This window comes from Scleropages formosus, chromosome 11 (genome assembly GCF_900964775.1).
Source record: "Scleropages formosus chromosome 11, fSclFor1.1, whole genome shotgun sequence".
Taxonomy (NCBI): Eukaryota; Metazoa; Chordata; class Actinopteri; order Osteoglossiformes; family Osteoglossidae; genus Scleropages; species Scleropages formosus.
The window spans coordinates 14881249-14909167 of NC_041816.1; the positions used below are offsets into that span (position 1 = coordinate 14881249).

At 40.3% G+C, this 27919-nt stretch overlaps 2 protein-coding genes across 2 annotated transcripts in view; one reads left to right on the forward strand and one right to left on the reverse strand.

Annotated features, from left to right (window-relative positions):
- Window positions 1-640: 640 nt before the first annotated feature.
- Window positions 641-27682, reverse strand: LOC108941218 (RNA polymerase II elongation factor ELL2). The gene is made up of 12 exons (XM_018763897.2): window positions 27540-27682; window positions 25413-25460; window positions 11588-11700; window positions 10038-10201; window positions 7396-7637; window positions 6328-6452; window positions 4471-4588; window positions 3794-4259; window positions 3101-3164; window positions 2553-2724; window positions 2282-2326; window positions 641-2061 (listed from the first exon to the last, which is right to left on the reverse strand). The coding sequence occupies exons 1-12, from the start codon at window positions 27675-27677 to the stop codon at window positions 1951-1953; spliced, it is 1806 nt and encodes a 601-aa protein (XP_018619413.2). The 5' UTR covers window positions 27678-27682; the 3' UTR covers window positions 641-1950.
- Window positions 26469-27919, forward strand: part of fkbp16 (FKBP prolyl isomerase 16) — a 35527-nt gene continuing 34076 nt past the window's right edge. Inside the window, exon 1 of the mRNA XM_018763898.2 lies at window positions 26469-26486. The gene's annotated coding sequence lies outside the window, so the exon portion shown is untranslated. The remainder of the gene's footprint in view (window positions 26487-27919) is intronic.

Genomic DNA, 27919 nt, shown 5'->3' on the forward strand with positions numbered 1-27919 from the left:
ACAATGAAGAACAAAAGCACAACTTTCAAAATGCATTCATGCAGACTCAATGGGATGTGACAAGCTGGAGGCAAGTTCTTTTTGTGGCCTATTTACTTAAGGCATTTAAACCAATACATACAGTAGCACAAACATTTTAAAACACTTAGAGTAGACCCCATCCTATTTTGGCAATTCTATTTCTGGAAAAAAAAAAAATTACCTATTAATTCAAAGTCCCTGTCCCTCTGCTTGCTCATTCACTCGTTGCAGACAAGACCAGTTCTACTCCCTTAAAAACACAGTACTGCTGAACCTGTGGCATGGAGATGTGGCAGCCTAAAGAACTCATATACATGAACTGTTAACATTGAGAAAGCAATCAAAATACTCCAAAACACCAGAGTACTGTTAAATTCAAGGTGCTACAGTCAGGCTGGTAATGCAAGTGCCTGGGTGTAAGACTTTTTTCTTTATAATTTCTCATTCTGGAGGCTCAGAGGCTGCAGCAGCAATGTCTCCATAACTCCACAATGGAATGCAAGGTGTTGTGTTGGGGAATTGTGCATTGGGGGAACTTCAATAAATTAATCAGTAGTTCAAGTGTCTTAAATAAGCAAGGCCAAAAGTTTGGGAAGGGGGGGGAGGGGAGGGAAGGAGAAAAAAAAAAAATCAGGTATACACAGAGCAAAAACACTTCACATGGTTCATTAGCTTAGGACTTGTGTCAGAACAGTTTTACTATGACTTTGATACTTGGTCCCTCCATTTTGGCTCACACATTACACAAAAAAAGTTAGACCAAACAAAACATTCTGAACTTCAGAGAATTAAAAATTACAGTTCTGGTTTAGATCCATTTCAGCTTGCATTTAACTGCTGCATAAAGCTGAAATAAACATTGTCAAGCATAATGCCCTCAAAGTCTTACATGAGCATTGCTACTACATTTTGAAATTCTGCCAGCAAAACAGGAATAAACTTTAAATGAACAATAAGACGATATTTTAGCACACTGGTAAACTGAGCCGTTATTTAATAATGATACAGCTCTTCTGAGCCATTTTCCTCAATTCTAATCTGTGCTATTAGGTTGAAAGACTATGCATTATTTTTCATTAAGGACATAAGATGTAAGGTAAAGTATTTGATAAGTCCAGCAGTAACTGCTGTATTAAAAATGTTTTCATGGACCCTTGAATAATGTTAAAATATGAATTAAAATATGAACTAAAATATGAACAATACTAAACCATGGCTAAGCTTACACATTTAAAGCTATAATTTCTTTGACCCAGATCCTGGGTTACACAAAGAGTACCCACCCCTTCATCCCAATTTATAGCTTGGAAGGAGATTCTGCCCTTATGGATATTAGGATGGAAGTCCAGAGTATCAAATTGAGAGGGGTTTTGATTTAGAAAATATATAGAAAAATTTTGGTTATACAGTAACCATCTCCAATGATTAACTTACTCTTTAAAAGTTGTCTATATTTTTAAATTTTAGAAAAATATCAAAACCCAGAATATGGCAAATAATTGACAGTGGAAAGGTCATAAGTTATCCATGGCAAAAGGGGCTCCTTAGCATGAATGAGGTCTTTCATCTTGGGTCAAAAGAGAAAAGCTATACCTGGAAATGTGGGCAAAATCCCACCCTGCAGAATCTAACATACATTGTACCTATAGAAAAATAAAAATCATTGCAGGTATGTCCTAGGCCATTCCAAATAAACTGGGGCAGATTTTATGACAGTAGCCAGACAGAATGGCAGAGAATATGACGTGAACATAGTTATGCATTTCATCTTTTGAGGATCCAAGAAGGGAGTGCTTCCCCTGCAAATTCATACAGTCCATGCACCACAGAGGGTGCCAGGAGACCCTTTGCACTTGGCTGTAACCCAGCATGGAGTCTTTGAGGTGCCATTTTTTTGGTCCCGATTGCTTCACAGAGGGTAAACCAGTGCTATGAAGTCATCTGGGCTTGGTCATAGTCCATTATGAGGCCCTTGATGCGTGCCAGCTTCTGGTGCAGATATTCACAGCGCTTCTTTTCTTCCCGATAGCCAGGGCATTTCTACAGAGGTAAGCAGCAACCAAACGTGGTAAGAGTTGTATAGATTAAAAAAAAGTTGCCTTTCAGATTTAATTTCCAGTCCTGAATGTGGATCTCTCAAGCTAAAAAGATGAAGGTGCTTCAACCAAGTGTTGATGTGATTTTCCCCCCCTCTGTTAGTTTAGACTTTATACTTAAGACTTAGTTTGGACACTGTGCAAATAGTACTTCAATTTCTTACCTTTTTATACTTTCTGTATTTCTCCAATATCTGGTCTTCCATAATCTGAAGATTTCATAAAAAGTAACAGAATTAAAGGGTCTCAGCAATGTGAATAAAGGATTTTTTAATCATTTATGAAGTGATGCATTCCAGACTTAATTTGGAATGTGGTAAAACTAAACATGACAAAATGGTATAGCATTCAACACTAAAGGAGAGTCATTTAGAAAAATACCCAAGAAATAAGTTTGGCTGTGAACAGAATGTGCTGCAGGATCTTGGCCTGTACCTTATACTCTTGTGATCCAGGTGACAGTGTCTTTATTTTTGAACCCAGCTGAACAAACACCTCTGTGACACTCTGGATCCTGGAATGCAGATCCCGATACTCGTCATACTCTGCGCAGAAATCCTCCTTGTATTTCTGACGCTGTTCTGGATCTGTTATGGCACTGTACTTCCTGAGAAGACATTCATCATTTACTGTCACACATTGCTTCAGACTTCATCCCAGCATTAATTTGCTGAACCTGAACTGGTTCTATGTTTGTTCAAATGACAGCAAGTGCAATTTCATTTTCACCTTAAGGTGGTGCTACAGATTGAAAACTGCTTTTATGAAATTGTGTTTCAGATTCAATATCTGACATGTTTTCATATCAGCTTTGTCACCATGGTGTAACATCATAAATGGCTGATGTAATAATAATCACATGTTCTGCAAAATGTTTCTCCCATATCTTTCAGCCATGTATTAATTTTATGAATGCTGTGAATTAGAGAAGTAGCCTGCAGAAATTTACATTCAGGAGAAATGGGTAATCTGGGTTTACTCACAGTAAGTAATCAGGCAGCTCTTCCGGAGGGGGAGGACTAACAGGTGTATTTGCACTCTCTTGCTCTGCAGATACACACAGAAAAGATACATGCTACTCTCCACAGAACAGTATATCAGCTTCTGAGATGATTTGTCATGGACACAGATAACAGCTCTGCTTCCAGGGAAGCTGTGACTAAGCTTCCAGACTGAAGAGTGTACTTGGGGCATTAGGAGATGAGATGTGAGCCACAGCTGTTGCTTGGTCAATAATTAACAGAACGTGGCCAGGGTAGTAAGGAATCGAGGGGGTGCTGGATGTAGGCAGACATGCTGGAGCTGAACTCGGGACACATTCGACTTGTGTTAAGGGCAGATTTATTTGTACTATGTTGAAATATTAAACTCAGACCCACTTGTACAAATGACACTGGCTTAGGAACAAGAACAAAATTATTCCCCACAGAAACAGTCTGAAGCTTGGGTGGGGGGGGGCGGGGATCAGTTACATTTCAGTTCTGCTTATTTTAATAATTAATACTGGATTAAATTAATTTTAAACTAACCACAAGAAATATTTATGAATCTTAAGTGGAAACAAGAAAATACAACTTTCAGTATATGGGTTACACATGCAGTGTATTTCCAGTGGAAGAATTGTGCATGTCTCAGCACCAACATCAGCAATTAATGAACTGTCCGTTTCCTCCTACCATTAAGAGCTGACAAATTGTGCTTTTGATCCGGACTGGTCTCCAGCCATTCGCTCTTCTCACTGTCTTTCACACGCTCCCGCTCCTTCTCTCTATGCTTTTTGGATTTTTTCTTCTTGTGCTGGCTGCTGGGGAGCTGCTGCTCCTCAGTGCCAACAGAGCGGTTGGTCCCGGGGGCCTTGGGACCAGATGCAGCTGGAGGTTGCTCCACTCGTTCTGGTTTGTGGACCTCCGAGGAGCCACTGAACTTCGGCCTTGGAAGTAAAGCATTTTGGCTCTCCGAGACATGGTTGCTCGTGCTCTGAGACTCTGTTTTGGCATGTAAACTGGGGTGAAGAGAGGTCAGGACAGTGTTGACTCCTGTGGGATTCAGGGGTTCGCTGGAGAGATGTGGATGGAAACACTGCCCCAATACTCTGGGCTTCTTGTGAGTCTGATTTTCCAGTTCAGAAGGCACTGGGCGTTTCTGAGCAAGGAAAGTAAAGTAGTTCTTATTAATATTCAATCTTAACAAGGTGATCTTGATGAATACACCAGGACACACTTATTTTTCATCTTTCATCAGTTTGGGATTTCAGCTCTTTTCAAAAGAGCTAACAGATATATAATGAACTGAACAACAGTTAGGGGGATGTATGCATAAAAGAAATTACATTTACACAAGGCCAGTAATTTACCACTGCAGGATTCTTGACAGGGCTGAGATGAGAGGGTGATTCGCCTGAGGTTTTGTGCATTGAAGGGTTTGGCTGAAAACCCTTTGACTGGCTACTGTTCACCGTTGGCTGCAACTTCCTGAATTGGGGGGGGGGGGAGAGAAAAGGTTGCTACATGTAAACTGGCAGTTAAGAGCCCCTCAGAAAAACTGCTAACAAAAGATCCAGCTACATACAAAAAACAAAACAAATGAAAAATGTACTTAAGAATATATCCCAGGATAGCAGGGGAAATTGCTCACATTAATATCACAGAATTAAATTCAGTCACCTAACCACACCATGAAAGAACAAAAAGGTGTTTCTTTGCAATAATACATTAGCAATACTAGAAACGGCAGTGTTGGCAGGGGCCAACAACATACAAGGAGCATAAGGGATCAGGCAGGAGAAACACCTGTCCCGGCATGTCTACACAGGGCCCATTGCTTCCACCACATTTCAAAGAAAAGAGAACATCTGCAGGGGTTGGCAAGCCTGAGCTGGGCATGCCAGTAAGATAGAGGCAGCCCACAACAATAGTGCCAGTCTGCTCTCTCTGTGCGGTGACAATCTCCTTCCTGCAGGCCCTTCCGTAGATATACCACACCATTATCAAAAAGGGAAATCTCTCTTCTCCTGTGACCCATATTTGTCTCTGTGGTTGTAAAACCAAGGCACTCAGTTCTCTTTTGTCTTGGAGGAAATCCTTAATAAATAGGAAACTAGCTTTTGAAATATGATTACATGGTTATGATGGAAAGGATGACAGTTTTTTTTTTTTTTTAAACAATAGGACAAACAGAACCTGCAGATTGATGTAAAATATGGGCAAAGAATGTAAGTGTAGATAAGTTTATATATCCCTAATTAAAATTTTTGCTTTAGTTGATCTAAAGGCTGAAATTATGACAAATCATTTCACTTTGATATAAGACTAAAGTGAAAAACAAATACCAAAAATCTTTCAGCGCCTTTTTCCGCAAAGGTTTACACACCTTTAATACTTTGTGGAAGTACTGTTTACTTTAGAGAAGTTAAGCGTGTTCTGATGTGTATCATCTTAGCACACAAGGATTTTGAAGTGTCACTCTTCCAGTATAAAAGTTCAAGCACTGTAAAATCTGAATCTCATGCACAGCCCTCTTTATGCAATTTCTGAATATGCATTCCAATTTAGACAACTGTATAAAATTGTATATTAGCTCTCCTATGATATATAAATAATTAAAAGGTAATGACTGTTTGCCTCAGGAAACTACACAAAGGAGCATGTAAAATACCTTCTCTGTAATAAGTAAATTAGCTGGCCTAATGACCTTACTATCCTCTTACAGTAGAGTGCAAGGCCAGTGCAACTGTATTAGTGGGTCTCTGAGCAGATATCTAAACACCTCAGTGTTGTCTTGCTAACCAGATCTCCAACTGTCCTTTTAAATGATAAAACAGTTCTCACAGGATTAGGGTTAGCATTATTCATGCCGCCATGTGTTTTTTCTGTCACAGGGACACAGCACTAAGTTGAAGCCTCAGTAAGTACTTTTTGTGAAGTGGAAATTCTGCATTTTTGGGATACTGGGTTACTGTGACAAACTTTGCAAGAAACTGCTTCTGGCTAAGCAGTCTATGGCAGCTTAGAGTGCAGTTAGCAAGCTTTTTCTTTTAAAAGAGATGTTTAACAGTAAAGGTGTTCATGTTGACCAGTTGTTCAAACTGCAGTTCTCCCATTTCCAGAAAATATATTAAAGGGGTAAGACATGACAATGCAAAAACTGCTTAAGAACTTGTCCTCAAATACTGTCCAGGTGTTGATAAAGTGCAGAGGCTAAGAAAGTACACCTTGCCAGCAGCCTGTGAATAAACTGCTTCTCTTCTTCCTGGTAGCCTGGCCAGTCCCTCTGAACATGCCTATAAAACTCATCCCTTAGGGTGAAGCTTTGGTCCTTGGGGTTCTGCTTGGCTACCTATGACAGAGACAAATGAGTCTTTGGTGATACATTAACAAAAGACATCTGGACCAGGCTTGTTTCATAAAAACACAAACAACAACAACTACTGCAATGTGCCTGTGGTTAAGTGTCAACTCCATTAGGAAATCAGTCTCAGGAGAATACATACAGCAAATCAAGACAACTGCGACAGTTACAGTAATCCAAATTCTTAAATTTTACCTAAGAAACTCTAGAGAAAATTTAGTTTCCACAAAGGAGTCAGATCTCTTCATACACTGGAAGATTTTCAACTGTCTAAATACATTTTAGTCCCCCCCAAGAGACAGAGTCACACTGAAACACTGAGTCTCAAGGAAGTTGACTCTGCAGAGGCTGTTTCAGTGGAACTGGGAAAGAATGATCCCCCAGCACATCTCCCTTTGTAAGGAGGGATGGAATGCCTACAGCTGACAATCATCCCCTGCAGAGACCTTTCAAAGATCAAAAACCTCATGCTTAAAGCAGGCCATGCTCCTATTTAAATTACACAACCCAAAAGCAAATACTCCAGAAAAAAAAGCTTGCATAAAATATCCCTTTGTATTAATTTCACATTAACACAGCTAAACTTGTGTTCTTAACTTATAGCAGACATTTACATTAATTTAGCTGACATTTTTTCCAAAGCAACTTACAATGTTACATTTCCATGCTAAGCTACTTTCTTAGCCATTTATACATCAGGGTAATTTACCAATTCAGGGTAAGTACTTTGATCAGCTGTACTAGAGGAGAAACAGGGATTCAAACCCTGGTCTTTGACTGCAGGGTGAGAGCTCTAACTTGTACTTCTGCTGCCCCATTGATAAAAACTAAAAGACCATATAAACCTAGAACCCAGGTGGTGGATGGAAGGAGGCCATATAAAATGTGCAATTTGTCAAACAGTTTCCAGACATCGGTGACCAGATCCTACCTCCTCCAGCACAGAGCCGAGATCAACTTTGTCCCGGGGGCTGGCTCTTTCACGCTCCAGCCACAGCAGCAGCTCTGGTTTCCTGTAAGGCTTCAGGGCCAGCAGGTGAATGACGCGATCCCGCAGTGGCTTCTGGGTCAGGACGCCTTGTGTGCTCACCCTTTTGTTATTGGGGGAATACCTGCTGAAGCCGTCTGAGCCAGAGCTCGGGCCTAGTTTCCGCTGAAGCTTGGAGTATTTACCTAGAAACAAGCACAAAATCTTGTAAGACCTTCATCACTACCAGACAGCCACTATTGTGTTTTTCATAAGACCTGTACAAGGTTAGTGCTCTGGCCAATTAACAGGAATGTCCCAGACTGATAGTTTGTAGCAGACAAAGCCATAACTTGGATATAACTACGGTAAACTGTTTATTGAAACTGGTTCAAAATGTCAAAGCTCTGTAAGAGACCATAGGGCTGCAAAGTTGACATTACAAGAATAAACTAAAACTGTGGCCCAGAGATGAAAAAGACCTCTAGAAGAAACAAAGAAAATAGCTTTACAGGCTTCATAAGAGATTTTGCAGAATAAACTCTGAAGAGCAGAGGCAGGAAATACACAAGAAACATAAGAACTGGGTTGCTTGACATGGTCTGCACACACCCATAAAAAGAAACGTGTATGAGGGCACAGCTTGAATAGCTTTAAAGTGGAGTTTCTTTAAACTCCTGTGGGGGAGGGGAAAAAACCCACATGCATTATAACTTAATGCACCTCAGGTAAACAGGATCTTTTCCAAAAGTCAAACTATTAATTTGTTTTTTGTTGCCTTTGCAGAACTGGGGGCAGCACTAACCCCAATGAGACACCAGTACTTGGACACTTCACTATCATAATCTCCTTACAGTTTAAGCTCCAATCTGAAGGTCATTGTGAGCCAAGAACTTTCCCTGTGTGTACACCGTCAAGCTTTAAAAAAAAGTTCATGTCCTAACATGTATCCATCATTGTTATGGTAAATGCAGCAAAAAACTTGCTCACAGATCCAGAATTACTCATCTAGATGCAAAATAAGGCAGCTAAACTAGAGGATCAAGTGAAATGGGTTTATACATGCTTGATGATAGCACTGCTTGTCACATTAAGAATCCCTAAAGGCAAAACGAAATGAAAATCATATCAGTGTTCGTTAAGTCTGTCCTTGTGGAATAAAACTGTTACAGAACATACCAATTTTAGATTTACTCATAAATTGTGTTTAAACCCTCCAAAGCACTCCAGGCAATTTTGCTGGTTTGGGACTTGTCAAGGCATCCAGATTGAAAGTAGTATTTCACAGCAAATTTCTATAATAAACTTTGCATTTTCAAAAACTAGTTGGGGAAGAAGTTCATTCAATAACTGCATGAATCAGCATGTCCAATGTAATATTGGAATATGTTTGCAAAAAGACATACTGATGTGAGTTATGGCTTTGTAACAAGCACAAAGAAAAGTGCTTCTGCATTGCCATTTATTTCTATGATATTTTCAAAATATTATTCTGGTTTTGCACTGCAAGCAAATTATATCATTTTCAGTAATGAACATCTAAATTAGTTGCCCCCCCCCCGGATACTGGAACATTTTGCGGTAACAGATTCCATTTTCACCAGAAGGGAGCAGACAGTACTTTAAAAACAGCTTGTCTTTTTTTTTTTTTTAAAAAAAAAAAAGGCAGAAATTGACCATTATAAACCTCATACTGCTATATTTATAATTCGAACACACTTAACTATATATTGTCTTTCATCTGTACTTAGAATAAATTTGACAGCAGAAATAGGGGGGAAGGACCTTAACTCCAAATAAACCACGATGAAAACGTTAGACTGTCGACCTAAGAGGGTGTATTTATTTAAAAGAAATCCGATAGTTACACTTACTGCTTCCCAGAAAAAGCAAACAAGCATGGCATTTAGAGTTTATTATCCGACTAGACACCAGTAAAAGCTACTCTTAGTCTGCCATCAAGTCCTGAAATCCATATACTAACAATTCATACATTTTGTATGAAGCATTACTACACACACACACACACACACACACACAAACCTAATACTCAAAGAAACAAAACATTTTGTGTAATCAAATCCTTTTACTCAAAAGTCACAATGGAAATTCTTCTCTAGCAATTTTTTCCCCCCTAAAAAGTAAATGAGGAACAAGTAATTTTAGACAAGGTCTGTTTTGAAAGTAAACAGCTGGAGTTTTACAGCAAAAACTAGCATCCCAAGGAATGTATGGAACAGTGGTGCAAACCCCCCTTAGAAAATTCCAAGTACAGTTTCACTTTAGTGAAAGGCTACTTATAAATAGCTAAATCCAAGTAAATTGTAGCAAAAAAATCCATGCTGTGCGAGTCTTGCTGGTGCCTGCACAGTAACCAAGGCAGGTATCTTCCAAAGGGCCAGTATACCATACTAAAATTAAGGGGAAAAAAAGGGCAGGAAAAAAGGTCATTCTTGCCAGACTACATTTCTATATATGTAGACATATAGAACAGGATGTATAACAATGAAAAGCCTGATGTGCTATTAACAGAGAAAGCAAAGAAAGCAATATGTTGTCTGTGCACAAAACTTTTGTTTTGAAGAGCAAATTACAGAAAGACTTACTCTGATACGTTGGTCCAGGCTTGATCTCAATGGCTGATCTGCTCAGGATGTCCTTCTCCACCTGCGACATTCGTTCCCGGGTCATCTGATAGGAGTCATCCGTGGCGCACACCGTGATCTTGTCCTGAATACTGCCTTGGCACTCCAGCTGCTCCCTGCCATCACTACAGGAGAAGCAGGACAACAAAGCTCATGATGAAGTACAGAATACCTGCCTTCTCTGAAGCACAGTGAAGTCACACCATCTGCATTTTAAACTGCAAAAATCCCTCTGACCAGCAGGAATATTTATTCTTGCTTTTACTTTTTTAGATTCTAAAGTGTTACCACATATAGTGCAAATTAATCTTAATTTTTTCCATTGTTTATATATAAACACATTACATTATTCTATAGGTAGGTTCAGGAACAATTTGAAATTAAACTAATATCTATCGATACTTAAAATTATTTGCAATAATGCTTGATTTGACCAGAGGTAACAGATTGTTGAGATGTCTAGAGTGCTCTAATAGCCATTGGGGTTATTTAAATTTTAAAAAGGCAGGAAGTGAGACCTTGGAGAGCAGTTCTGTGCAATATTACAGAATTTATGAAAACACCAGAATACAATGGCACAGCAGCAAAAACAGAACAATGATATCAAAGGGTAGTTCTTAGGCCTGCATATTATGTTCAGATCAGCATCCAGCAACAGTGGAATGATTAAACGTTCAAAGAACTGGCAAACTACTAATCTCCAGTCTGAATCAGATTGACTTGACCAATTCCAGACTTCAAAAACAAAGGTTAAACTAATGTCACATCAAGGGTACCAAAAAAGTTACAGTAGAAAAGTTAATATGCATAAATGTGGATTAACAGAACAGAATATTTACCAACAGAACTCATCTTGACCTTTAGTTAAAAAAAAGAATGCTTAAGGAGCAAAGAACAATTGTGGGATTGTTGTTCTCCTTCCTGTAAATGGAGCTTGGTGCTCAGTGAGATTACAGTGTGGTCATATTGCTCTTGGCTCACACACTTCCCTAATTGGTGCAGCTGAAGCAGCTGGCACCAAACCAGCCCTTTGAGAGTTAACCCTCCTGCTCTGAGCCCTGCAAACAGCCTTTCCAGTGCTGAGCCACACAGTGCTGCTGCATAGCACCAGGAGACTAATCCTGGCCCTCAAATTCAATCCATGTTCCAGCTCTCAGTTATCATTCATATTTGCATTCGTTCATCCAACCAATACCTTTGCTCAAAGCGCCTTTAAATATTATGTCTATTATAGGCAACTTGCAGTGACAAACATTCAAATAATTTAAAAAAGTACCTAGCTGAAGGTAAATACACTGATCAAGGCTACTAATATTGTCAGGATCAGTTACAGTTGTATTTAAAAAGTTCTATTAAAGACACAGAATCATGGATAACCAGTTACTGCCAAGAGAAAGCATCATCGCAGTGATAACATCATTGGCAATGAATCACACTGACAAAGCATGGGATAACTTTATGAACAAAGGCCATGACAGATGTGCTGCTGGTCAAGATGCAGCTATGCTTACCTGGAGACATACTGGTGAATACAGTCAAAGCTAGCCTGAGGCTTGTCCAGATAAAAGGAAAAAACACGCAGAGCACCATGGGGATCTGCAGACACAGCAGGAATCTTGATGTACTATAAGAAAGAAAAACAAAGTTACAGATCTTCAAGTAATCTCAGTGCGATAATTTATTTTTACACAAGCAAAGGAATATTTGTCCATAATCAACTGCACTGGACAATCCAAGCTTCTTTAACAGAAGACATCCCAGCCAATAAATGAGTTTTTTTTCAGTCACTCCATTAGTCATTTTAGACTAAACCCATTTTAATAACCTTTTTTGTCACTGGAAAAATTAAATGGATAACATGTCCATTATGCCTAATTCTCACTAACATCAGCAGAATTTCGACACAAAAGCTTCGCGAGAAGCAGAACCCTGGTGCTCCTTTCAGAAACACAGTGTTATGCAGCACAACACTATGTTCCCCTCAAACTCATCACTGAATGTTATGTCCTCGTGAAGCAATTACTCTGAGCAGTTCTCTTCAAGCGTAGTACTGGCTGTTCCAAAGCCCATTTCAGTAGACACTTGTGTACTTCAATTTCTGCCACTACAGGAAACATGAAAAAAAGAACACATCCGGACAACATCTGTGTAATTAGACCCAAGACAACGAGCTCCGCTTCTGAGAAGCATTTGAGGAGCTTCTCCAGCATTCTCCTTAATTTCCCTTGTCACACCATACCACCATGGAGCACACAGTACAAGGGGGACAGATGTACCCCTCCTCCCCTTTGTTTTCTCCAAGTCCTTACTTTCTACTGTCTCACAGGAGCACCTGCACAGGGAGCTCGAGTTAGAGCTAAACTTCAACTGTGCTGCCATAAATAAATCTCCTTTGGTAAACAGAGTGTTTTTAACAGTATATAGTCCCCTGGCAGGTCACTCCATTGAGGCGAAGGGACCCAGGTCCAGGTCCACGACTTCTCTGCTTATTGTAAGCATTTACACACGCTGCCACCCTTTTCCAAGATCCATTTGTTAGCCCCAAAAAAGCCACTGGAAGGACCCTGAGGAGCCATGGGCTGAATCTCACCTGGCCCATAAAGCCCTGCAAGATGAATAATGCAAGCAAACACTTAGGAGCCAGTACCAGTTCACTATAAAGCTTGGAGGAAAATGTAAAATGTGCTGGTCGTTGTCCCTCTGAAGAGTGAACAGTAGGTAGTTAAAGCTCCTGCCTTTCACTTGAAGGACCTGGGTTTGAATCCCACTGCTGTGGCAGTACCAGTGAACAAGGTAAATTATCCCAAATTAATACAGTAAAATATCCAGCAGTATAAATGAGCAAATAATTCTAAGTACCTTAGTATAGTACATCTAACACTGTAAGCCGCTTTAGAGAAAAGCGGCAGCTACAACAGCTAAACTTCCGCACCGTGGCATCCACTGCAGCACTGCTAAGCTGAAAAGGCAAGGCTTGTTTATCTCAATAGTAAACACTCACACACACACACACACACAACCTTTTTCAGATGTGCCCACAGCACAAAGAAAACAGTAATGCATCGTTTTGTCAGGGATAAGAGTGAACATATCCTAAAGTAAATGAATAAATTATCTGGTGAAAAAAGGCAGACAATTTTCACAGCAGTCAGTTAAACAATCAACCACAGCGGAAGAAACAAAAGTTATTGCCCCATACTGCTCTACGTACTGCTGTCATAAGTGTTTGGAGATTTCCGAAGCTGCCAGCAGATATAAAAAGAGCATTTGCAACACCTCAACTGGCTTTCTGTTTAAGGTCTACTTCTACACATGTGCTGCGATGGGACCGCGATCACGAAGAGCGCACAGGGCCAGCTGACTCCTGCTGCTTGTTGGCGGTGACTTTGCCCTCAGTAGATCAATGATAGCCCCACTGAGACCAGCCTCTTATCAGCCCATCCCACATTTCCACACACACGCACAAGTCAAACTTACGTAAGCACGGACAAAAGCGTTTCCTCAGTTGACCCTTCGATGCCAGAGATGACTGCTATGACTCAGTGAAGGCTATTTCTCATTTGAGATCCACAGTTCTTTATCATCAGGGCTCTAATGATCTCTACAGCTCTCTCCATTGCATTTCCATTTGTAGAATGAAAAATTAATACATTTCAGGGAGTGTTCTACAATTCAAAAAAATATCCTGAGGCTACTGACTTGCTAGTAAATGCTTTCATACATATAAAAGCAATACCCATTTGATGCACTTTCACAGCTGGTTTTACTAGAATACAGGGTATGTACCTCACTGAAATACAATATCAAAGAGACTTGAACTGGTAACCTTTAGCTTTAACCACAGAACTATCCAGCCTTACAACCGTGTTTATCTTGTTCTGCTCATCACTTCATGTGAAAACCTAAAGCTGGTAAATCCTAAGAGATCAAACACAGACAGGACTTTGTGCTTTGACTGATTTTTGTGATGTTCCACATTATGTTAATGCTATCAAGAAGCACTAGTTAAGCCTTTCGCATGAGGCTTTTATAAAGTTTACCTACTGTGTATTTATCAAACATTAAGAAAAATTGTGTCTGTATAAGCACATTACACAAACTTAACTGGCTGTGCTGGCCAAAGGTGGCTGTCACTTATTTTCTACAATGAACTGAAATTCCTCATTCTGACATCTAGGTAATACTGATACTTGTAAATTTTAACTTAGAAATTCTACCAAATTAAAAATTGAACACAAGAACATGGGACACGCACGCGCGCACACACACACACACACACACACACAAAAAATGCAGTTTGGCCCAACCCATAATTCATTGACAGTCAAAGTGTTACTCAACATCAGTGCATCTACAATGCAATGGACCAAAAGGCTGTTATTGGGTCCCACTAGTGCCAAGGCAAGGACATTCAAGTGGTCCAGTGGGAAGCAAGAGGTGTATTTACACACTTACATATGAACAGATGCCTTACACAGTTACATTGAATCCACCAGTTCTCCTTCAACAATTAAAATATTTAATTTTGAAGAAAAAAAAACATGCAGAAGAAATAACATTTAGATTTCTCAATATACTAGGACTCTGGCTGTTTGTAGTGCAAAGGAAACATAGGGTCCTTGGGAAAACTATCAATTTAAGGGGGTTGGGGGGCATCCTTATGAATGTTTTATTTTTACAGCAACAGAGAAGGGTTCTGCAGTGAGGAGTCCATATTTTTCCTCTGTTTTGTGTTGCCATTTTTCAATTAGGGTGCAACACTAATACACAAGCTGGAAAGTATCCATCCTGCTGACGTGAATATTTGTTTTAAATAAAGTTATAAACTGTTTTTCGATGGAATGATGACTTTGAGACCTGCCAAAAGGGAACACATCTGTGCTTATTTTTCGGAAACTAATTCTGATTATTTATAGCATGGGGGTGCAGCCAACATGAAACAATGGCAGTAGAAACTGATATTTTACAGACAAATTATGTAACTGAATCTATTGTTCAATAAACAATCATGGATCCATATGAATTCTTGCTGTCCTACTACTCCTTTGCTGTCTGTGCAGAAACTTAAATCCCTCAGCCAGTGTTTAAGTAGGGCTGATGAAAGGAACTAAATTCAAATCAATAAGTACTTTACCATTCCCTTCTCCATTTACCTCGGACAAAGAGGACCTGGCACACATGTGATGTCTAATTCCAACAACTGAAAGACAGATGTGAAAGCTGACTTATCCTAACCAGGGAAGAAAATAAATAACAGCTAATAATGATATCATGGATGTCCTTAAAACCTCGACTACTTGTTCATAATTCTGCCATTACCGCATAAGGTCACCAGTAAGGCAAAGGTATGTGTGGTGTAAGTAAGATCACTTGGGTAGACAGAAAAGCCCCCATACCTCTAATGGGAACTGCAGCGCACTACTGGCTGAACAAAGCATGAAGAGCATTAAGTGCCACTGTACCCCTGTTGACAGAAGGATTTCTACAATAGTGCCTCCTAGCAAGCATTCAAGGGAACTGCAGGCCAAGCTACACCACTGTGTCACTGCTACTCATGAGGAAAAGACAAGCACACCAAACACAAAAAGCCACTGTAGAGAAACAGCATTCTGTAAAAGTTGATTGAGGAACAAATACAAAAACTAGTTGATTTGAGAAAAAATAAAACTGAAATACTACAGAACTGGCATTAGCAATAATGTTTACAGAGGGCCAAACCCTAATACATGCATGCTTGTTTGGGTAATAACTTCAACTCAGTTGATCTCATGTCAAAAACAGCAGTAGCTTTAATATCAGTCAAGTAGGGGACAATCTGTGGCCTTGGCAGAGACATCTTTACTGATCTGTGGTAAATAATTGATTCTATCCTCCCCCTCCACACACAGACACACAACCCCACGGTGCTGCGAGCAGTCGCCTCCAGGATTCTCTCTATCACAAATGCCCAGTCATGCAGTGCAGCCATAAGCCATTTCTCTGGCACACTGCCAAAACAGCTCACCCTACAGCCTCCATGTGCACCCTACCCCCATCCCTTATTGTTTCGCTTTAAAACGTGCGCACACAACCCACTCGCAAGCATACCTTGCGCAAAGCGTATGAGACGCACCACCGATAAGTATTTATATGCCTTCACTTACGGTTGTGGAGGAATCTACAAGGATTTGCGTTTGTACTTTGACAGTTATAAGAACACACCTTACATCTTTAGGGCCCACTGTGACAAATGCCACCAAATGCAGTGTTCACACACACAAAAAAAAAAAAAAAAAAAAAAGGCAACAAGTCAGACACAATGTGTGTTTGAAATATACTACTGACACACTTATAAAGACAAAGGCTAGATCCCCATCTTCGAACACACATCCTAACCATCACTAATTGCCTTGCTGCCTGCCCTGAACACAGCTCCCCAGCCAAGCATCCCACTCAGCAGTCATCCCTCTCCCCACACACACACACACACACACACACAACCTCCCTGCCTCTGCTCCTGCACACACTTCACATTCTTCCTCTAATCAATGAAGCTTGGGTCAATCAATTGTGGCACCTTGCTTTCCTTCACAGCTACCTTCTCTCTCTTTATTACCAGATGTCACTTAACTCATTAGTCCCCAGCAACTCTTTGAAAGGCAATTTACATTTAAATGCTAGCCAATTTCTGTGTCCAGAACAGGACTGTGTCGATCACGGATCACGGAGCATTAGCAACTGCCAACAGCAAGACTTGGGTGAAACATTAGTATGATCTCCCCCCCCAAGAAAGGCAACTGTCCTCTATGCTTTATTCTTCTCTCTATCCACATAATCTTACTTACAAAAAGTAAGCTGAACCCCTGACTGTGGACTATGTATAATTCCCTTTGTTTCGAGGGGTTAACACCTTGTTTCGTCATACCCACCAACCAAGCCAGCTGCTGTCAGACATGACGAGCATGTCCTTATAGCCACCAGCAGCCCACGTTGCGTGCCAGAGCTGCAAAGATGCTGAGTCAAGGCAGTCACAGCACGTGGACATAGTCCTGGCACTACAGGGTGTATTTTCCCCTCCGATCACTCCCACAAACACCATGGAAATTCATGCAATGTGACAATAAGGGCACTTGTGATCCAAGGACCAGTTCTGTCACACTCTTTTAGGCCTGGATTGTCATGCTTTGTATCATTTTCTACTCAAACATCTGTATTAAAACTATATAACCCTGGAAGTTTCCAGTGGACATTAAACAGCTCCAGTCCCCCCCAAACTACCATAAAAAACAATATTAAATTGAAATTTTCCATAACCACTTTTCCCAACAAATTTATGAATCGGTCTCAGAGTAGGTATCAGCAGAACATAAAGTCTGAATAAAATAGTCATTAAATGCCCTGAGATTTATACTTACACCTAAAAAATGCAAGCTTTCTGGATGCCTTGGTTGGGGGGGGGGGGACTTTTGGTGAGCCAAGTTACATTATGATGTTACATTAAATTTGATTGTCTGCCACAACAGCAAGTAATTCAAGAAAAATCATTCAAGTTCTCAAAAAATACTTGTATGCAGCAATCTATGAAATATTCTTGCCCACAAATTGTAAAACCTAAATGCTATGAAAACAATTTCATACTGCACATAAATCTACAATAAAAATTAAAACAGTTTTAAACTACCAGTATCGCCAACCTTACATGCGTTTTTATTCTGCAGTACCCAGATTTTAACCTGGATGAGATGCCAGTCCATCACAGGATAATCACACTCAGATACACATGCAAGCAGGCTTTAGGTGACATTGTGGGAATAGCTGCTGTAAGAATGGGGGGGAAATTACAAGAAGCTTACCACTAAATCACTCTGGAGAAATACATCAGCCAAATAATGTAAATACATGGGCAACTTAGTCACATAAGAGAACTTGCAAACTCCTCAGCTAGTGTCTGTCAAAACAGCTTACTTCAAGGTTTCAAAAACCAAAGCAAAGAATTTGAAAATGAGTGAGTAGACCATGGGGGGGGAAGAATTAAAAATAGTATGAGATATGTAAATATTTGCTTGTACATCTACTGTATATTCATACATTTAGTTGACATTTTCTCTGAAGAGAGAACATTGTTACCTACAATTATGTACCCATTTATACAGGTGGGTAATTTTACTGGAGCAATTTCAGGCAAGTACCAATGTCAAGGACACTACTTCTGGAAGCGGGATTCCAACCTGGAACCCTTTGGGTCCAAGGCATCAGCTCTAACCATTAAGCTACTAGTTGTTTCCATTTTACACATATTTATGGTTCGAGATACAGCATGCTTACAAAGCTGTAGACAGTGATTTACAAGTGCATTAACATAAAGCTGACACTAATAATTCGGTATATTATTTCAGTAAGACTAGGGAAAAGCAGGTTGACTACAATTTTAAAACACTCATGGAGAATTTAAATGGTTTCCCCCTATTATTTCTGCATGTTAGAATCATATGGATGTGAATCATAACATGAAATTGTTCCTCCTTCAGGGCTTGGTGGTACAGATGATGTTTGGAAAGAACCTCATGAAAACACCAAAATGTTCTAAAATATCCCAGAGGTGTCCATCATGAGTAAAAGAGATGCCACAGAGGTATTAAAAAAAAAATAAGCTTCCAAAGTAACAAAAAAGTACCAAGGTCTCAATCTAAATATACGTAATGAGGCTTTTGTCTCAAGCTACCAAATGTTTAGAATCATACTTTGTAGAAAATGGTAGTTTTATTTAACACCCCCTGCTGTTACAGAACTTAAAAACCAGGTAAACTATGATAATTCAACCAGTGAATAATGTAAATTTCTGTAGAACGGCATATGGAAACCTAGTAAACCAATTCAAGCAACATACTCCTGGCTTGCAATGGTTAAAAGGGCAAGGAAGTAGCTAAAAATAATTCTTAAATTCCAGGTTATTATTATTAATATCTTAACAGGCTGTACCATGCTGTAAGAGAGCAGATTGCATAGAGCCAACATCCTGCATGCCAAAGGCTCAGGACTGAATCTCACTTCCTGCTATAGTACATTTCAATTTATTTAGAAAGCAATTACCATAAGAAGAAACACCCAGATGTATAAATATGTAAAGTAGTGCAAGTAGCTTAATATTACAGGTTGCTTTTGAGTACTTTCAACTTTTTTGAATGAAGTTACAAGGAATGAGGAAAAAAATTGGTAACTTCATTTATTGACAGTGTCATTATGTTTCAGTAAATATGTCTTTGACCTTTGCCATCAGTACAGCTCTAGAGTGATGCCCAGAAATTCTGATCTATGCCTTACACCTTTAAAATAGCATGCATTTTCTCTACCATTTCCATCTAGCAGGCTAGTAAACTTGCCTGACCTCTCTCCCTCTCTCTCTCCAAGCGGAGTTGCGGCAAACCAGAGCCTAACCCGGCAACACAGAACGCAAGGCTGGAGGAGGATTGCACACACCCAGGATGGAATGCCAGTCCGCCACAAGGCGCCCCAAGCAGGACTCGAACCCCAGACCTGCCAGAAAGCAGGACCTGGCCAAACCTGCTGCGCCACTGCACCGTCCTGTCCCTACCTGATGACAGTTAAGCCATTTTTACTGAAACATTACTTTGTTACATTTCTATTCAAGTAAATGCTGCCATAGACCCTGTTTGTATACTGTCATTCTACTGAAGAAAGGAGGAGGGGGGGAAAAAAAAAATTTTCCATGTCCATATTGTCACATAGACCACCCCTTTAGGATTTCCTCAATTAACCATGGAGGCTGAAAAATGCTACTGTGAGGCAGGAAATTTACAACTGTCAAAAAGACAACGATATCTGTGGCAGTACTTCCACCGTACACGTTCAGCACTCAAAGTGTTAAGTTTCACGTTAAAACTACATTGCTTTTAAATAATGCAGTATATTAACAACATTGGTGGGTCCTATTTCTAAGTCTTCTTGATTATTCTGATAATTTTAACTATTTCCAATCACATATCCTAAATTAGATTTTTTTAGTAAGTGCTTTTACCACTAATCTCACTGATTTTAAGAAAGTTTTCTTCCACCACTTTCAATTTTGTGTAACACATTAACAGCCATCATGTACATATGAAGCTTTTCATCTGGGCAATTTTAAAACCAGTTCTACACTAACTGGAAAGGTTTTGGTTGGAAGTAGGGCACAGTCTTCCCATAAGCCATATTTTACCCATATATAAATAAGGTTCCTTAGCCTTCAGCCAATTAAACTAATTTGCATCCAGTCACAGACAAACGATAGCAATTACTAAGTGCTAAAAATAAATTTACTTTAGTTGGGGCTTTATCTTGGTTTAATGTGCAATGAGTCAAGTGAAGTTCTCTTCACTTAGCAAGCTGCCCATCTGTCAATCTTGGTTTTAGCACATATATACAGCAGTACTGCTTTATAGCAGTTGAGTGAAGCTCCATACACTTCAATTTGCATGGCAACCTGCCAGCTTCATTGCCAATGCAAGTCTCATGGTCCACTGTCATTTTCTTAGTAATGGCAGCTCTAACATGTCACATATCCCCCTCAGCTGCATCATCTCCATAAAGGGATGCAACTATACATTCTCCACTTGAAACCTCAAACTTTTGGCTCGCAGGCAAAATATGATTAGGCGTTCCTCAAGAAGTAACAAGGTTAAATTCTCAGCTTTGTTTAGAGCACATGGAACCTAACCATAGAAAATTACAGGACATTTTAGCATACTTAGACACTGAAGTGCTTTCATTTGTTACATGAAAACAAATGAGAAAAATGTACATGTATCTGACAATACATGTAGACAAATATTATGAACTTAATACACAATGGATCCATAAATGATAATGAACACAAAAGCAATGCACTAAAGCCATTAGAGCCATTTTCCCCCTCCACATGCTGGCAATATGTGATTAATGGGCCTGTCATGCAATGAAGATGCTGCACATAATCAACTGTGTATGTAAATGTTCTCCATTAATTTTCATTCAGCATTTTACTTGGGACCATGTAGTTGCTTTAATGCTGAAGGCAGCTGGAGGAGGATTTTATGCTGGAAAGGTTTTCCTCCAGGAAAAGGCGATTTGCTGTGTTAGGATCTATCCACCACCATAGAACTGAAAATGCCAAGAAAAATTTGTTACAAGAAAATTTGTGTGGCTGCTTTGATGGCCAGCCCACCAAGCTCAAACTATGGGTCACTTCGCCCAGAATCAACACGCTCCACAGTAAGCATGACATATTCTGACAGAACACGGGTCAGCAGTTGCAGCCCCATCGGCAAACCGGTTGTGGAAAGCATAACGGAAAGGAGGCTGTCTTTCCTTTTCCATCGCTTTACTATAATGAATGTTTTCACATGAGGGAATTAGGCAGCATGCACTTCAGGCTCAAAGGGGCGTGTTTAATGGTTTAAAACCTCTTAATGTGCACAGAAGGGAGTAGCGCCACTCTTCCAGCCAACACAATTACTGGAGTCACTTATTTTAAAGTGTAGATTATGTTCTTCCCAATAATATGTGGATCATACTCAGAATGGTCTTTTCTTTCCAGTGTTTTCCAAGTGATGCACTGCATTAACCCCTGGATGCAGATCTGATAATCCCATGAATCATTCATTCTGCTTACAAGCATGGCCAGACACAGAGAAGCACAGGTTTGCGAAACAATCATTCAAAACAAACTCTTATTGGTAAGATACAATCTGTTTGAAAAATGTAAAGCTTTCATAAGCACTGGGAGATCAGCTTTATACAACAAAAACTGACATTTACACAATCATAATACACAAAGGAATGCAGGATACCATTACACTTTCAATACCAAAATATGCCTGTCTTGCTTCCCTTCAGGCCAAGTTTCAACATATCACTGCAATTATACACCAACTTTAAAACTATTTTTAACTATTTTCCATGGATTATTTTCATGAAGTCTACTGCTTCGAAATTACAGCAATTAACTGTTGCCATTCTCCCCCCATGAAGCCCACACACTTAAAAACGTGCTGAAAGAAACCAAAATGACAAAGGATGAAGCATGCACCGCTTTACAACATACATCTGGTCACCATTTCTTTCACAATAAGTTAAACACATAGGATCTCAGCACACCTTTCAAAAAAGGCGTCATAAGACATTAAGAACATATCCACAAAGCAGGACACAAAGGAACATTTTGTTTCATTGGTTCTTCATGAGAGTTCTTGCAGGTAGAAGTGCATTATACTCCATGACACTTTCCACTGTGAAGTACAAAAGCCCATCAGTATGGATTCTGAGCAGACAGCTGTGTGCAGTTTTGCAGCAAGGGCATTCAGGTTCCTTTCCTGCTGGCCCCAGCCTCAGCTGGACCTCGCACAGCTAAAAGGGGACCATGTGTCCTTTGAGGGGCACGTGGGACAACCCCCCCACCGAGGATGAAATGCATTTAAATTGCATTCCCACCATTGTCATTCGAAGGACTAAAGAGCTGTACACCCCCATCAGTGTGTGAGAGTACAGCCAACACCTTCTCTGAGAAGCAGAGCTCAGCCATGCCTGGAACAAGAACCTCGGCGTTCTTGTCTCACGGTCTCCTGCAGAGCACATCCATCAACCGTCAAAGGGAACCTGCCCGGGGAAGTATTCCTTCACACGAAGCCATTATAAGAAGCCCTTGGGAGGAACGCACTCTCTTGCTACCTTCTTAACACGATGAAAACCCACCTCAGTGATGAAGCATTATATAAGTATGAAGTATAGTGGCCATCCATTACACGAAATCTGCACAGCAACAATCCTCTTCTGTGGCCATATACAACTGACTTAAACTAAAATAACAAATCAAACTGGGTGGTTTCCAATTTCATACAAGACTGGAGTGTACACAACACCTCCATGCTGGGACACCCTGGGGACAGGGAGTGAGCTACTGGGATAGTTTCTTTCCCAGAATGATTACTTTCTTTACACAGTGCAACATACTACTGTAGGGAAAAGCACAGACTGGAAGACCCCTGCAGGTGTCCAACACATTCAAAATAACTATGAATCTGTCAGTCTGCTTTTGGTTGAAAACACTGTACAAATATAAAAATATTCAAATTATTTCTTTAAAAGAAAGATGAGAAAAAATCTTAAATTATGGAAAAGTGATAAATATAACTGCTTGTAATGTCTCAACAGGACAGATTTTTGAAACATACAAACTGGGCTAAATCACAGGCAAACAAAATGTTAACAGTAATTCAATATCTCACAACCATTCTGTAAATTTCCCCAAAATCCATTCAATATAAACCCCCCTAGAGCGTATGATAAAGACGAGAGCTCCACCAGGATAGCGAACGTGACAAAGGCAGCGCACAGAGCCTCACTATAAGCACACAGGCACCAAGATGCAAAATTCCCAGCTATACAAGGGTCATTATAAATAACACCCAAAGCCAAAATGACTACTTGCTTTAGTCCTTTCTTTGGACTGTGAAGTGAAACCCTGTAACTTCAGTGTTTCCCCACCCCCTTCATTTTTCTCCAGTAGATATTTAAACACATTTCCAGTTCTTGTCATTTGGCTTGACTTAAAACTCCAGACAAGCTCAATTTTTTTTTTTTTTTTTTTTTTTTTTTTAAAATAAAAGGACTCGGCAGATCTTTACCAATTTTAGTATGGGAAATGACATCTAACTTGGTTAAAATTAAAGAATAGCCTGCTTCAAACAAGCCTTTTACTGCCAAGGTACGAGAGAAACCCGCACACACAGCAGCCTGTCAAGGTAATATTTGAGGAAGCCTGTACTATGATCTCTTTGTTTCCTACAAGTCTGTCTTATTTACTTTTCCCTGCGTGCTTCTGCATCAGAGTGCAGGCTTTCTTAGCCGAGCTTCAGCCTCTTCCTCGCACTTCACCGCAGACACCAGTGGAGCCAGGATAAGCTGCAGTGTACTTCGAAGGGATGTTTCAGAGCAGCAAAGCAACAGAAAGCTTTGGCTGACGACCCTCAGCAGGAAACAGTTTCAGAAATTAACTATCCTCCTCCACCATGAAATTCTGTGAAGGGAAGTGTTTATGGGAATTTCCTAGTCTCATTATACTGATGGTACCGGGCAGCATGGCACCGGTAGCCTTTGCAGGAAGCAGACTGACCTGCGGCAGATATGTTTAGAAGGCAGACGGAGACTTTCAAATGTTGACTGCCTTTCCCGAAAGCTTGTGCCCAAATAGACACCACTTTTTGTTTACATACCTCTGACTATGTTTCCTCATTCGCTATTTTTAGTCAAAGGAGGTTCACAGTATTTTTGTATGCCAACACCACAAGTGTTCCGCATGCTGTGGAACACATTCCCTAAACTTGCTTCTGAATTGCGATAAACCACGTATTAATACTATTGATGGGTTACAGAGGAATAAAGCTGTTATTCCGCTCCGTGCGGAAACCGCGCTGTCGTCTGTCACCTTGCTGTGACGCTTCAGCATTCAATCATATGTGCTCCAGTCTGCCACATTCATCACTTTCCTCCACAATAGAGGCTTAATCTGATCTCTCTCATGGCTTCAGAACTCTCATTAATACCCTCTCCGCCAGCCAAGCCACTCATTGTCAGCAGGGAATGAGTGCGAGTGTGTGTGTTGCTCGCTTTCATCTCTCACAATTTGAATATGTAATGGACTAATACTGAAATGATCACACTTACTAAAGGAGAACAACCCATGAATGAGAGCAGTTAAAATATGTTCTCAATATTTAACTTTTTAATCTGTACTGCTTGCTTATGCTTTTATGCAATTTAATAGTTTGTGGTGGAGGTGATCTAAAAAACACACTAGACAGAATATATCTCTACAAATGTAACACTGGCAGAAAACTAAGGCTCCCAGGGGCTTAAAAAGAAAGGGGCGGAGCCATAATAGTCCCCCTTGTCTTCCCCTTCTGACTACACCCCTCCAAACAGGCCTTCCAGCAGTATTCAGACAAAGCCTCCCCAGTTGCCAGTCTGACCCAGTAACCTAACTAGGAAGTGCAAGGAAAAAGGGTGCCCTTTCTAGTGTTCCTAGGCCCATGCTATCTCACAGGCTAACACTTGTGCAAAGGGAAAAGTCACTTTCATCAAGGCAATCAGCACTAACAAGGGATTAGGGTTGCCTCTTCGGACGGGACCCGCTTGTACCTAAACCGTTAGCCAGCGCAGTGAGGCCGATCACTCGCTGGCTTCCATGCCAAACTGGATCACACGATCTTAACTAGGTGAGAAGTGCTTTAAAAAAAAATTATGAATATAAACATTCATTAATGTTTTCACTCACATAAAAAAAAGATTACAAAAAAACTGCAGAACTGAATTTTTCTTCCTTACCCCTTGGTTTTCTTTGAAGCAAATAGATGGCTGATTTGGTAAAGACCCCTGGAAAAAAAAAAATGAATTAAAAAAAATTTCAATCATTAAAAATGACAAGTTATGTCCAACAACAAAACAATTTATCACAAAGACTCTGCTAAATGTAAATAGCACTGCAAACCTATTTGGAACAAAAGGAGTCGTTCAACATGATACTGAAACATCTACAATATCAATGAAGAGCTACTTGTAAACTAAATTGCTTGATGCTGTTGACATAACCTGAATTTAAAATTGGGAAGCATTTTAAAAGGAGAAAAAAAACATCTCTTCATTATGCTTAAATTTCATATAGAATATAAGGATCATGAGTGCAATACTACACACTCAGAGAAAATAATTCAGAAAAACTTATGCAATACTTCTCATGTAGGATTATGTTCAATGTAACAAGTGGCAGAAAGCCAAACGTAGACAAAATGAATACGAGAGACTCGATGACGGCCTGATTTAGTCAAGCAAATTTTTTTTTTAAAAAAGAACACGAGGCAGTTGGCCCTGTCCCCAGTGACCTATGGAGCAGACGAGGGGGGACGAACAGGTCGCCCAAACACTTGGACTGCAGAACAATAGCGAAGAAGTACAGCAAAAAAAAAAAAAAAAGAAAAAAAAAAGGAAAAACTCCAACCACCAATAGAGAGGACGTAAAGAATCAACCAATAGGCAAACAGGTACATGGAAAAAAAACCAATAGGCAAGGGGAAAAAAAAACAACAGAGAGAAAGGGGTTTAAAAAAAACAACCAATGGCAGAGGAGTGCTGGGGGTTGGGAGGAATACTCCAAACACTCCGTCCAGCTGGCGTCTGTGGACTTCCAACTGAGCAACTGATTGCACTGTGGGGGAATTTAACTTTAGAATAGCAGCCCGTGTGTCCGATATAAAACGGCCTGAAACAAAACTATATCCTAGAACACTCAAAATTGCAGTTATACTTAATTCCGGACTCAATTACGAAAGTCCCGTTCTTCAAGACAGAAACAAACAACTTTTACTTTTTTTTTTTAGGCAGCTTAGCAGTGTGTTTTTGTAGGTGAGTGTTCATCATTAAATATATTCTGTTGTGTGTCTGGTCACATATTCGATGTGTAAGAAATGTTTTATAGCTTAATTATAGCTCAAGGATTTATTAATCTTAAAAGAATACTGGACGTCCAAATACTATATAGTCAGAGGACGCCCCCCCCCCCTCCTCCTCCTCCCCATTTCTCTTTACTGGCAGGGGCTTTCTCTTCTCATAAAATCGATTTTATAAAATAAGGAAAGGCTCACGATTTCTAAGGAAGTCAGTGTTTGCCATCCCAATTGCTCTCGGTGCAACTCTCGCCTATAACGCCGACGGAGCGAAAACAAGAAGACGACAGATCGAGCCTGTGTTACTGGCGACGGATTAGTGTGTTTTTCGAACAATACGCGTTTCTGAGACCCGCGAGTCGTGTTTTCAGAGAGATCAGCCAGTACCGTTGACGAGCAGAACTTGGCACAGATGACATTTCCTCGTGAAATGAAGGAGATCGGCTTTAAAAAAAAAAAAAGCCTGCCGTTCATGATGATGAAAAAGTGAAAAGTTTGTTAAATTGGTATCACCATTTCCTCAGCACTTCACTGGAAACGGAAAGCCATGATTTCATAAGTAACCCAACGACTACGCTGCCAGTCACCAGGGGGGTAAAGCTGGAATTATTAAGAAATAAATGATGCGAATCTTAATCTATTTTCTCGATTCTTCGCACAAATAAAACGAGATCTAGCCAGCCGTCCAGCACGGCTTGGACAGTTACTTAAACGATCTGGAACGTCGTTACCAAACAACTTAGGTTATAGATCAGATAACCAGATGATCAAACCGAGGCTTAAAAATGGACATGCCGTCGTCTACGCAAACGTTTCAAAGCACATCTTTATAAACTAGGGGATTCTGTGGACTGCTCGGGCTTGAAAGTAGAACAGTTTCGCACTTGCTTGAAAACTTTCTTCATTCATGTCGAAACAGCAAAGTGACACTGTTCCGCTGGACACCTTACAGCTGGTGTTCAAGCTGGAAATTCAACACACAGCAACGAAGTGAATTCACTTTAAAGCTTACCTTGAGATTCTGATAGGCTTCGAGTGCTCGGAGGGCAGTATCTGTAAGCTTGACATGATAAAGTGTTTTATTCTGGGAATTCTTGTTGATTTTTCCACAGGAAAGCCCATAACGATGCTCCTGCTTCAGTGCTGCCATGTCTGGAACTGAGGTTGTCTGGAGACATTCTCCTAAGAACGTCACGAGGGCGGGGCTTCGTCACACAAAGGCGTGGTTTAGCCCAAAGGCGTGGTTTCGACACGCAGGGACGACTGGTTACACAGGCGGCGTTATTAGAGTAGGCGGGGCTTTATCTTGTGGGCGGAGGTTTGTGCTGTAGCGTCGTTCCAAAGCATTTCGCAATCAGCGTGCACGTAGGCGCTCGCGCGTCCAAGCAAACC

Coding starts and splice junctions, on each gene's coding strand:
- LOC108941218 (XM_018763897.2), bottom strand. CDS start 27,677: ATGGCAGCACTGAAGCAGGAGCATCGTTATGGGCTTTCCTGTGGAAAA. Junction 7,638..10,037: donor GCCTGGACCAACGTATCAGA/GTAAGTCTTTCT, acceptor GCTTGTTTCTAG/GTAAATACTCCAAGCTTCAG. Junction 2,062..2,281: donor AATACAGAAAGTATAAAAAG/GTAAGAAATTGA, acceptor TTACCTCTGTAG/AAATGCCCTGGCTATCGGGA.